This window comes from Mytilus edulis, chromosome 5 (genome assembly GCF_963676685.1).
Source record: "Mytilus edulis chromosome 5, xbMytEdul2.2, whole genome shotgun sequence".
Classification (NCBI taxonomy): domain Eukaryota; kingdom Metazoa; phylum Mollusca; class Bivalvia; order Mytilida; family Mytilidae; genus Mytilus; species Mytilus edulis.
The window spans coordinates 93,995,149-94,008,032 of NC_092348.1; the positions used below are offsets into that span (position 1 = coordinate 93,995,149).

General features: G+C 33.1%; 2 protein-coding genes across 7 annotated transcripts in view; one reads left to right on the forward strand and one right to left on the reverse strand.

The window, feature by feature from the left end:
• Positions 1–12,884, forward strand: part of LOC139525571 (CD109 antigen-like) — a 365,611-nt gene that overhangs the window by 124,070 nt on the left and 228,657 nt on the right. The window lies entirely within an intron of this gene.
• LOC139525582 (probable G-protein coupled receptor B0563.6) lies at positions 10,148–11,442 on the reverse strand. Its single transcript, XM_071321072.1, has one exon. The coding sequence runs from the start codon at positions 11,319–11,321 to the stop codon at positions 10,203–10,205; it is 1,119 nt and encodes a 372-aa protein (XP_071177173.1). The 5' UTR covers positions 11,322–11,442; the 3' UTR covers positions 10,148–10,202.

The following is a 12,884-nucleotide window of genomic DNA, read 5'->3' on the forward strand; positions in this document are numbered from 1 at the left end:
TTCCTTCCTAAAATACTGTAAACTGTAAATACTTTTCCATTCAAAATATTAAGCTATTGACAATTCTTATTATGTGATTTCAAAACTTTATAATTGTACATAATATTTGCATTTTGTCTTATGTCAATCTCCTATAGGAGGAAATAAAGTATGATGATGGTGCTCCCTCAATTAATATTCAAATGCTTCTTGTTTGTCTTTGATTATGTGAAAGATGTAGGTAGTATATCGCAAGCTATTTTTCTTTTCATAATCTTATTTTATCAATACTTTAATCCTGGGAACTATTATACTGTATACTAATGTTAATATAAAAGTCCAAGAATTTGGTTTTATTTAATTGTTCTTAAACAGTGACTTATACTTACATTATAATTCATATTATTTATTTTAACGTATAAGTAAATCCACAATCTTAACATCAATCCCGATGTTATGGAAAATGTTAACTATATCATTATTTAAAAAATCTCTAACAAAAAACTTTATGAAATGTGCATCATGTTTGAAAAAGAAATACGTGCTCTTATGCTGCCGTTGCCAACTTTCAATAATTTAAAGTTGCATGGTCGGGGTCTAATTTTTTTTTTTTTTAAGAAAACGTTTTCATTGATTAAATTTTTCAAATCAGGATTGTTTTACCAGGCAAATAATGAAGAAAATTCATGTTATGTAGGAATTTACACATTTTGCACATAAATCAGGCCGTTGGTTTTCTCGTTTGAATTGTTTTACATTTGTCATTTCGGGGCTTTTCATAGCTGACTATAAGGTAAGGGTTTTGCTGAACCGTGATTTTGTATTGTTTTGTTTTTGCTTTCGGAAACATATTTATCAAGCTATCCTTTCATCTGATATTTTTTCACAAACCCAAGCTTCAAAAAAGGGTCGGCAATCAATACTATTTTTTTTTTTTAAATATTTGAAATTAAAGAATTTGGCAAAGTATGAAAAACTTTTACACAGACCAATACATACATCACAGATTACCAGCAGGTCGAAATCCGATTTTGAATAATACAACTTTTTATTTTACTAGATATGATTTTTTAAAGTAACTGCTATATGTGCATGTTTACATAGTTCAGTGTTTTCTCAAGCGAAAAACTATGGACCGTCAGGAATGCATTTTATGCATTTCTTATACTATACAATATCTTTGGTTCCGCGCTTCCATTTTCAACATATAACTGAGTATCGGTTTACACAAAATCTTCTTTGACATTCATCCGATTATTATCATCTTTTCGGTTTCAATCTTTTTGGTTTCGTTTTTACATTGTTTTAAAAGTATAATCAAAGTACTGAAGTACTGAACCTCGGGTGACCGTAAGTTCTTGTGGATGGTCACAAGCGCTTGTCTCAGAAAAAAATCACATTTCTATACCGGAAAACTGAGGTTTATGTACAGAGATATATTTTTTCTGAGACAAGTTCGTGCTAGGATGATGAATAAATGACAAGGAATTCAACTTCACTGCTTTAATATCTATTATATTGTGGTGATACAAATACGTAAACTCTGGTTTGTTGTTATATATTATATTTATAATTGTATATAGCAGTTACATGTATGTATAATGTTTTTCCAATTGTATATCATTCTATTCTACGATTCTAATAAAAGTGCAGTACAAGTGCATGGTGGACACTCTTCTATAACAATTCGATTTTTCCAATAGATTGGATTTGAGTAGACATTCATATTTTCCCCAAAAAACTTTCTTGTGATATTCTTCCGCATGTGTTAACATAATTTTTCTGTACGTGTGCATTTTTTAATGCATATAAATATTTGTAACGACATTATATTTTCGTATTATAAATTTCTGTTCTTATGAGTATTCATTGAAGAAGTGAATTTATAACAAGCGATAAGAAATGTTATTTCGCACTCGATGATATCCGCGTATTTATACGTTCGGTTACCAGTCAAAAACGAAAGTCAAATCTCCATGGCAACAATACATCGGAATGCCTTCACGGTCATCGCGATGTAAAAGTTAAAATTCAAGCTTTGTTTTGTGACGTTCTGCGAAGATGAAAAAAAATCTACTTTACACCGCAGATTGATTGGTTGATTTATTTTCTAGAATGAGTTGGGAGTGTCTGTATATTAATACCTTGGAGCTAGCTGCTACATGTTTGTGTGCCATCCATCATATATGTCGGACAACTACTCTCTCACTCTCTCTCTCTTTCGTTCTTTCTCAAATTATGGTAAAAGAAAAGTTTCAATTTCAATATACTAGTTTCATCACATGCCTATGTACCAGGCAATTCTGTTGGAGATTCGAGAAAATAATCTTCATTCTGCCACACTACTTCTAAATGTGATAACCTTATTTTTTAAACACATATTGCTAGGTAGATGACTAAGAATTGTTCTACTCACAGTAGATAAAAAAATGATCGTTAGCTATACTGAAATGTTAATGAAATACAAGTATTTCTTTGATAAAACGTTTTGTTAAATGAGTCGATGCGACAAAAAAAAAAGTGATTGCACGTTTTACTGAAATGTTCACGACTAAGGTGTACTTTTTCTCATAGATTTTTTGTGAGAATTTTCATTCATGTATATAGCTTCGAATCTTTTAATAGCAATGCTAGGAATTACAGATACTATCTGGCTTAGGAGGATAATTAAGAAGATCTCACTTTTGATCGCATTTTCTTTTTCAATGTATCTTGCTTTTATAAAGTGGGAGTGTGGTTATCAGTAAGTTTTCTCTTTGTTATACCTCCGGGGCCTTGTCTTTATGAAATATCCGAGTTAAATATTTCGGCATCTTATATGCATGAATTAATGCAGATCTGTATTTTAATGCATATTAAACGAGAACTTTATTTTATATAGATCAGACCATATCATGAAATTATGTTATGCCAAATATGCAAGAAAATTCGTATACAGTTTAACGTTATTATATAACGCGAACGTCAAATTACGGTTACGGGGACATTTCATTGGACATCTTAGATCGTTTCGGATTTTCTAACTGCAACTCAAACAAAAGTACATATCATATCATTTTAAAGGAAATTAAATGTATTTTCCATTCATATCAGTTAACAGGTGTTAAAAAATTGAGATATTGTAGAATTTCGTTTGATAAAAAGCCTCTGAATTATTCTTTGTGTTATTTTGTCCATCGGGACATTTTATTGGACACGGGAAAAATGACGATGTTTTTAAAATAAGACCGCAGCTACTTAATGATGACTTCAGATAGCTTCTTCGGGACATGTATAATTTTTCTGATATTATTAAAATCCATTTTCGTCCGTTATATCTTATGAAAGTGAAGACAGAAAAAAAAATTACGGGTTGAGCAGCAAATTGGGACATTTTTTCTCTTTTTTATTTAAACTCTTTTGACGATCTTCCTTCTCTTAAAGTTAAAAACGTCTGTTACTTCATTTTAAGTTTAATGTATACAAAACAATTGCAAATTTTTTAACCATTCTACTTGCTAATGAATCCGCACTGGGATTTTAAAGACTCACATAAAACAAAATTGTAACAGCGGGACACCCTTGAAATGACGTTATAGGCATCGAAATGAGCAAAGTTTTTCATTAAAAAATAGACAAAGCACAAAATCATCTATGTTATTGATTTCTGTGGTTTATTTCCTTTCGAATGATATGCATAACATGGATATTTATTGTATAGGATAAGAGCTTGAATTTGTATAACCCGCCTTCTAACCCATATTTCCAAAGTGACACCAATATCGTGCGCAACGTCGTACTACATATCAATCAGCTTCTGCATACAGTCTTTGGGTTTTTTATGCAGTTAAGCTGCATTATGCGACCACCCTAGATTTGTGTTCTACCCAATAAATGCTGGAATACTTGCCATTGTAATAATCTAGCTGACTACTACGTTATATATAACTAATTGAACACTTTTTTAATACTATTTATGTTGGATTACAAAAACTATGATCAGAAAAACCTTAAATGATCGTCGAATCATCCAAAATTTGTGAAGTTAATACACATAGGAAATAGTGCTCATTAGGAATCCTTGTGTATTTTATTATGACCTGTGATTTTGGCTAAGATGTCAAAGAACAATTATATGAAATATTTAATCGCCGAAAATCTCTTAAGACAAGTAGTTTAGATTTCCCAAATGGCAAAAGTTGTAGGAATATTGTTTGTGATCAATACGTAGTACAACTACGTCAGTAGTCTATTATATAATATTAAAGTTCAACTGTTCATGCTGTTGGCGGCAATTTCAAATTAGAATCTTTTCAATTTGGAGGCAGGGGTGCCAATTACCGGTGGTCCGAGGTCCGTGACCTTCCACTTTTGCAAGCAGAATTTTGACTTGGTTCTAGCTACGCCCAACGGAGTCACCTTCCACTTGAAAGAAAATAAGAAATTATAACTATGCAAACCTTTTCATAAAAGTCTCCAAATAAACAATCTAAAAACTTATTTACATCATTATTGTTAGGTCACCTGGCCCGAAAGGCCAAGTGAGCTTTTCCAATCACTTTGCGTCCGGCATCCGTCGTCGTCGTCGTCCGTCGTCGTTAACTTTTACAAAAATCTTCTCCTCTGAAACTACTGGGCAAAATTTAACCAAACTTGGCCACAATCATCATTGGGGTATCTAGTTTTAAAAATGTGTGGCTTGACCCCGCAAACTAACCAAGATGGCCGCCATGGCTAAAAATAGAACATAGAGGTGAAATGTAGATTTTGGCTTATAACTCAAAAACCAAAGCGTTTAGAGCAAATCTGACATGTGGTTAAATTGTTTATCAGGTCAAGATCTATCTGCCCCGAAATTTTCAGATGAATCGGACAACCCGTTGTTGGGTTGCTGCCCCTTAATTGGTAATTTTAAGGAAATTTTGCTGTTTTTGGTTATTGTCTTGAATATTATTATAGATAGAGATAAACTGTAAACAGCAATAATGTTCAGCATAGTAAGATTTACAAATAAGTCAACATGACCGAAATGGTCAATTGACCCCCTAAGGAGTTATTGTCCTTTATAGTCAATTTTCAACAATTTTTATAAAATTTGTTAATTTTTACTAACATTTTCCACTGAAACTACTGGGCCAAGTTCATTATAGATAGAGATAATTGTAAGCAGCAAGGATGTTCAGTAAAGTAAGATGTAGAAACACATCACCATCACCAAAATACAATTTTGTCATGAATCCATCTGCTTCCTTTGTTTAATAGTCACATAGACCAAGGTGAGCGACACAGGCTCTTTAGAGCCTCTAGTTCATGACAGCGACGTTCATTTTGTTCAACCGCTAGCTTTATACAGAAAATGGCCTACAAATAATGTGTAAATTCGTATCTGATTGACAAAAACATCATTGTAAACACAATAACAATGGCTGCCGTGAAGATCAAATTGTACAATATCGGATCCGATTCCGGAAGCGGATAAGGATAATTCCAGGTTTTGGCGATCAACTACAAAAAATTCCAGGCAGGCGACAAAATACATCTATGCATGGTACATTAATATAAACACTAGAATTGAAAACCAAAAGAATAATGTTTTATACAGAAACTCAAAATTACTTTTTTGACAAATTATAATGTCAAAATCCAATACAATGTGACAGATGGGAACAGTAGTATATCTTACAATATATATGTTCATGGTCACAGTATAAATTTTCTTTATCAGTGATAAATGATGATAATGCATGTGAGATGCTTTTAAAGTGTAAACATATTACTGCAATTTGAAGGAGTATTTTTTCTCAATTTTGAAGGGTCATTTAAAGTAGCTGGAAGTTTCTCACTTTATTTTCACAAATAATGGAACTATATTATATAATATCTGAATGTAAGCAAATCATATGATATATAGGTGGCCTCCTTTGGGCCACTCTATCCCTCCTGTTTGATAACTTGGAAACGGACGAGATCCCAACCCCTTAACCATATACATTCATGTCTGTGACAATATGAAAAATAGTCGCTGGGGGTCAACCCATCCCTCCTTTTTATGCCCCACCTACGATAGTAGAGGGGCATTATGTTTTCTGGTCTGTGCGTCCGTCCGTCCGTCTGTATGTCCGTCCGTCTGTCCGTTCGTTCGTCCGTCCGTCTGTCCCGCTTCAGGTTAAAGTTTTTGGTCAAGGTAGTTTTGGATGAAGTTTAAGTCCAATCGACTTCAAACTTAGTACACATGTCCCCTATTATATGATCTTTCTAATTTTAATGCCAAATTAGAGTTTTTACCCCAATTTCACGGTCCACTGAACATGGAAAATGATAGTGCGAGTGGGGCATTCGTGTACTGAGGACACATTCTTGTTTAGAATTTAAAAACGGTCGAGATCCCCACCCCTAAATAATATATATTCATGTATGAGACATTATAACAAATCAGATGAAATATAGAGGTTTTCTCTTGGGTCACCCCACTCACTCCTGTTTGAGGATTTGAAAACCGTTGAGATACACACCCCTTAACCATATATAGTCATGTATGGGATAATATAACAATTCAAATGAAATATACGGGTAGTCCCTTGGGTCACTGTACACCCTCCTGTTTGAGAACTCGGATATGGTCAAGATCCTCACCCCTAAACCATATATACTCATGTATGGGACAATATAACAAATCAAATGAAATATAGGGGAAGTCCCTGTGGTCAACCCACTCCTCCTGTTTGAGAACTTTGAAACGGTTGGGATCCCCACACCGAAACAATATTTATTCATGTATGGGCCAATATAACTAATTAAATAAAATATAGGGGGTGTCCCTTGGACCACCCTACACCCTCCTGTTTGAGAACTTGGAAACTGATGAGATCCCCACCTCTAAACCATATGTATTCATGTATGGGACAATATAACAAATCAAATGAAATGTAGGGGAAGTCCCTTGGGTGAACGTACCCCTTCGTGTTTGAGAATTTGAAAACCGTCGATATCCCCACCTCTAAACCATATATATTCATGTATGGGACAAAATAAAAATTCATTCACATTTACCATGGGCAGGTCAGTCAGACCTCACCTTTGATCCCTGTAGTAGTGACCATTTGTCTGATTCGTGTCTCATAACTTTTGTACTATAGAACACAAACTCAGTCTTTTTTCTAGGGAAACCAGTCCATTCATACTATTACTTGTTCGAACTAAGTCAACTTGTACTACTAGCTGTCAACTAAAACCAACATTAACTACCAAGTAGAACACCTGCAATCATCGCGAACTTGTACCACTGCAGACTCACCATAAAAAATATACATTGCTATATGCATTGCTTTTAAAACCTTTATAACATATAAATTATTTGCCTTAATAATTAATTCATTAGATAAACATAAATGTTCTATATATAAATTTTTAATGTTGAAGCACCACAGTTTCATAATAACGTTTGCCTTGGTTTTTGGTTAACTGCCTTCAGCTCTTACAGCGCTTTGATTATGTTTTGATGTGTAAACACACTTGTCTTCTGGTCGTATTTCGAAAGTTTTTTTTAATGATGTTGTCAGTTGGTCCTCGACTTTTGAGTTTGAATTTCCCTTTGATATCTTCGGCCTTTCTTCTGCTGGTAAGATTTGCACGATTCGCATGCTACTCCTTGTTTTTTTTACATGAAATGGAGCGTTGTAAAATCGCAGGACAATCATAAGAACATCGTGTGCCTATCTAAATTAATTGATTATTACTTTTTCTGGTGTAAAATGAAGACCATTTTACTAATCTTCAGTGTTCTTTATCATGACATTTCTCTTGTTCACAGATGTAACTGAGAGCCATTTTGAGACACATTTTGGGGTAAAAGCAAAGCTTTTGCAATAACCACATTTATGATACCATGGCATTGTTTTGTAAGAGGTTTGCAAAAAAGTGTTTATTGAGAGTTACTGCAGGTGTTACTCTAAATGTTACTACCAAAGCAAGACAAGAAGATAAATCTCTAAATTCTTCTTCTCATAACATTACAAGTAGATAGTCATCTTAAAAAAAGCAAATAAACAATTTAGATCTTATTATTTTATTTAAAAGACAACTTCACAGAAACCACTTTTCTATCTATCATAGATTTTCTGATCATTTCGGATAATTTGTGAAAATGATAATGTATCATCATTTTTGTAAATTGCTTATTCCTAGAAGTTACAACACAAAGTAGTATTAAAGAGATTAATTTCAAAGAAGAAATCAACATCTACTCAAATGTTTATTTTTTTAAAAAACATAATGAAACATAAAAAAATAATGATTAAATCTTTTAAATGATAATGTTCAAATTAACTCTTCAGATTCTTTGTAAGCGAACATAATATATTATACTTTAGATGTGTTTCTGTTTTTTCGATATATGACACCTGTTTAACAACGTTCAGGATTACAATAACATTATAAACATCATGTTGATGTGCTTATCAAGTTTCCATTATAAGACTTTGATGAAATGAAATGCACTTTTAAAATGTTATCGAATCTAACATCGTATCTACAATTCGAGAAACATGATAGTGATTAAGATTGAATGCGTATATAGGACGAGACCATGTTAACGTTGTATGCATATTTACCCTGCTATGTACAAGACTGACTCTCTATGCCGATTTTTTTTTAAAGTTCACAAGGTAACGGTCCGTTGGATGATTTTTTTTTCTAAGAATTTAAGATAAAGAAAACATGACGAAATTAAGTTGAGACACTGAGAGTGTTAGTCCACAAAATCCTTATGGTAACTGTAAAAACTTGTGTTATATCGATTTTAATCGGTCCTCACATTACACTGTTGTGTAAGTAGCAAATGCCTGCTAACGAATGCAGGAGTATACCGTATAAACTGAGATATGTTACACCCATACGACGGTATCGAGTTCTGAGAAAAGGGTTGTTGAAAATGAAAAGTAGACGTTTGTCAAGAGTTTTTAGTTTTGAGTCGTCCAAAAGTGTTAGTATCGAGGAAATATCCAGATATAAAGATTGCGTCTTATTTCGGTAATATCCTTAATATCAGGTTCCATGAGATACATGTAGTGAAACTACTCATTGACCTGTTGACAAATGAGTGAAAGAACAACATCAATATGCCTGAAAGTGAAATTAAAGAACTTTTTAAGACTTATTTTTATTTTTGAAAATAATATGTACGAGTTCTGCTTCATATTCGTACGCAAACAAATCGATCTGATTCATCATGGTTAAAAATAACGACTGTCTGCTGAAATATGAATCCATTAAACTCAACAAATATGTTGTCGACCTTAAAGACCACCATTTTGGTGGTTACATCTTTGTTGAATTGTTGTGGTAGTCAGTATTGTTCTTTTTCAAAGTGAGATATAAGAATATCGGCCCTTAAACAAAGAAATGGTACCTAGGTTCCAATTTATTTTTTGAAAAGCTGTTTTTTTGGGGTAGCGGAATTGAATCAAAAATTTATTTTTTTGTCGTGTTTCAATCTGTAACTAAGCATTTTAATACGGTTATTCTAAACAAAACGACAATAATAAAATTAAGATAACAGAATAAAGACGAACTGTGTTTAATTAGCTTTACAAAATGATTTGACGAGCATTTGTGATATTTGTTCACCAAAACGATTTTACCATAAAAAACTAGTTATTTATTTAGAAATGGTATTCCCACAGCTGATCATTTGGGTGAAATTTTACAAATGTTTTAACCTATATAGAATATTTCTCATTTGTTGAAGTATTTTTAGCTATGAAAAATATACTATCCGAGACATCACTTTAGACAATACTTGCACGTCAAACTAACAGATAAAATTACACTATGAGAGAAAAGATCAGTTGAAACAGATATGCTATTAAATGAGTGACTTTTACTACTCAGTTTCATTTCATATTGGAATATAAAGTAGCATATTTGTTTTTATTAGAAATGCTTTTGCAGAATTTTAAAGTAAAAACGTGTCATCCTCTTATTACATAACAAAAATGATGCAAGAGATATATAATCTTTACCCTAGTTTGATTTTGAGGGTGAACAGAAATTTAAATATCTCAAGCAAATTTGACCTGATGAGAAAATACCTGTCTTGCTGTAAAAAATATTAACCTTTTATTACTAAGGGACTTTGTGCTGCAGCTGAATATGAGACAGTTTTTTCTATGAAGAATCCTGAAGAACAAAAATGCCTGGAAATGATTTTATTTTTATGACATAAAACAAAACGAATTATATAGTTCTTACAACTTGTTTGGATCTCTAATAGATAACAATACAACGGTTTGTTTCCCGCTATTTGAAGAACGATCACGTGTCATTGTGTTACGTTTTGGTTTTTTAAATGCACACACGAATTCATGGAGGGTTTTACGGAATGGAGCAATAATTACATAGTAAAGAATAAAGTTGACCGAGAAGTTGATAGACTGTAGTGTATTCGTGACGTCAGAAACTACTCTGTATGTGTAATAATCTGTTGTATGTTCTTTCATGATGTAAAAGATAAATTTTGTTATTTCTGATGGAGCCACAAGTATAAAGAACAGTATGATGATCGTGATCAAGGTAATATTTATTCGTCGGTGCGCAGACAGACAGGAAGTGTCGTCACGACTATGCAGTAAGCGAAGTTGTTTGCTCAAATGCAATGCTTTGATCAACCGGATGTTGCAATACAACAACACTATCAATGGAATGAAGTTTCCGCATATAGCCCAAAGTATTTTGTAGACATAAACAAATTTAGTTTTAAAAAATAAAGTTCCATCTTCGATTTTTACTAGATCACCTATATTGACGCAGTAGTTTTCCGTTCGGTAACGCCATATGTATGGTATGTTGAATGCAAATGATATCAGATATGCAATCACAATGGCGGTTATTGTTGACTTTATTGTAATGAATTGTCTTGAGCGAAACGGATGACATATTGCTAGGTAACGCATAAATGCAGTCAGTACCGTCATCATTGTACTACTCATTATAAATGTGCTTATGACAGTGATACTATACATCCGGTAGTAAAGCATGAACTCTGACCTCTGATACAGATGTCGTTGTAAGAGAAACGCATTTGGGAAAGTTGTCAGACAAAACATCATATCGGATATTGCCAAAGCCACCAGGCATATAGTTGTGCAGTATTCGACGTCATCTAACGTCTTGTTGCTTTTCTTTTTTGTAAATACTATAACGTTTAGAATATTACCAACAAACCCAAAGGCACAAACCATTGGTACGATTACTCCATATAACAGGTGCTGCATCCTTGCTATTTTCATTGCAAGTTCTATAAAAGTTGAATTGTCAGTTGATGCATTCATTGATGAAATCACAGTGCAATTCTGAACGTGTTCCATGATAGAGGAACTTTCTTACAATGTTAATTAAATGTAATCTTTTAGATGAGAAAAGCCAGGATAACCTCCGAAAGGGTCGACAAATAAATCAAATTAACTTGTCTCTTTTGTGACTGTATGTTTTGTTCACGATTGCAATATAGTTCTGTTACACAATAAGCAATTTTGTAGCATCTAGGAGTCAATCATATTAGTTCCACTTGATTTATTCCAAAAAATGTCTTTGACTATTTGAACTGTGGTATGAGTAATTGATGCTGACGTTTATTTTACAAGCGTCGATTTTTGACTGCTATGTCGATATCCTAAATAAAACTAGAGATCATTGCACAATTCTTCTCTTAGAGAAATATTTCAATTGGATATTGAAATAAATTCCATTTATCAAGGTGTCATCTACAAAAAAAAAAACTTCGGAAGTAAAGTTGAAAATAATCAAAAGTCATAGACGGTTAAGATATTAATATTTCGTTTGTTTCCTATTATTCTAGCCTTCATTCGTTAACGTATTCATGATATAATCGCAAACGCACAGCACATCTAGAATCCAGTATGTATCTTTTGAACTCGTATCAATCCATAAATCTCTTTTGGCTTGTTACTACAAATGCTCCAGCTAATTGCAGTTTACCTGAAAAAGAAATTAAAAGTGTTCATTGCACATTTTATGCAAGAATCTGTTTCACAAATACTATATTTTTAAATCTTAAATTGAAGAATACAAAAACGAGGACCTGTTGTAAGATGACCAATGAAACTAGATTTCACAATTTATCCAAAGAGAACTTTAACAACTGGATGTCATCACCAATAGGCAGTGAAAAATAACAACACTATCATTGGCTTTTTAGCTCACCTGACCTGAAAGGTCAAGTGAGCTTTTCTCATCACTTGGCGTCCGTCGTCCGTCGTCCGTCGTCCGTAAACTTTTACAAAAATCTTCTCCTCTGAAACTACTGGGCCAAATTCTACCAAACTTGGCCACAATCATCCTTGGGGTATCTAGTTTAAAAAATGTGTGGCGTGACCTGGCCAACCAACCAAGATGGCCGCCATGGCTATAAATAGAACACAGGGGTAAAATGTATATTTTGGCTTATATCTTTGTAACCAAAGCATTTAGAGCAAATCTGACATGTAGTAAAATTGTTGATCAGGTCAAGATCTATCTGCCCTGAAATTTTCAGACGAATCGGACAACCTGTTGTTGGGTTGCTGCCCCTGAAATGGTTATTTTAAGAAAATTTTGCAGTTTTTGGTAATTATCTTGAATACTGTTATAGATAGATATAAACTGTAAACAGCAATAATGTTCAGCAAAGTATGACCTGCAAATAAGTCAACATGACCAAAATTGTCAGTCAACCCCTTAAAGAGTTATTGCCCTTTATAGTCAATTTTTAACAACTTTTCGTCATTTTTTGCAACTTTTTATAGTTTAAAAAATGCTTATTAGTGGTAAAAAGCAGTTTTTGCTTTATATCTTTGAAACTAAGACATTAAGGGCAAATCTTTCAAGATTTAAATGTCCATCAGAATAAGATATATCCCCTCACAAATTTT

What these genes read in the sequence shown, in the direction of transcription:
- LOC139525582 (XM_071321072.1), bottom strand. Translation starts at nt 11,321, where the DNA reads ATGGAACACGTTCAGAATTGCACTGTGATTTCATCAATGAATGCATCA.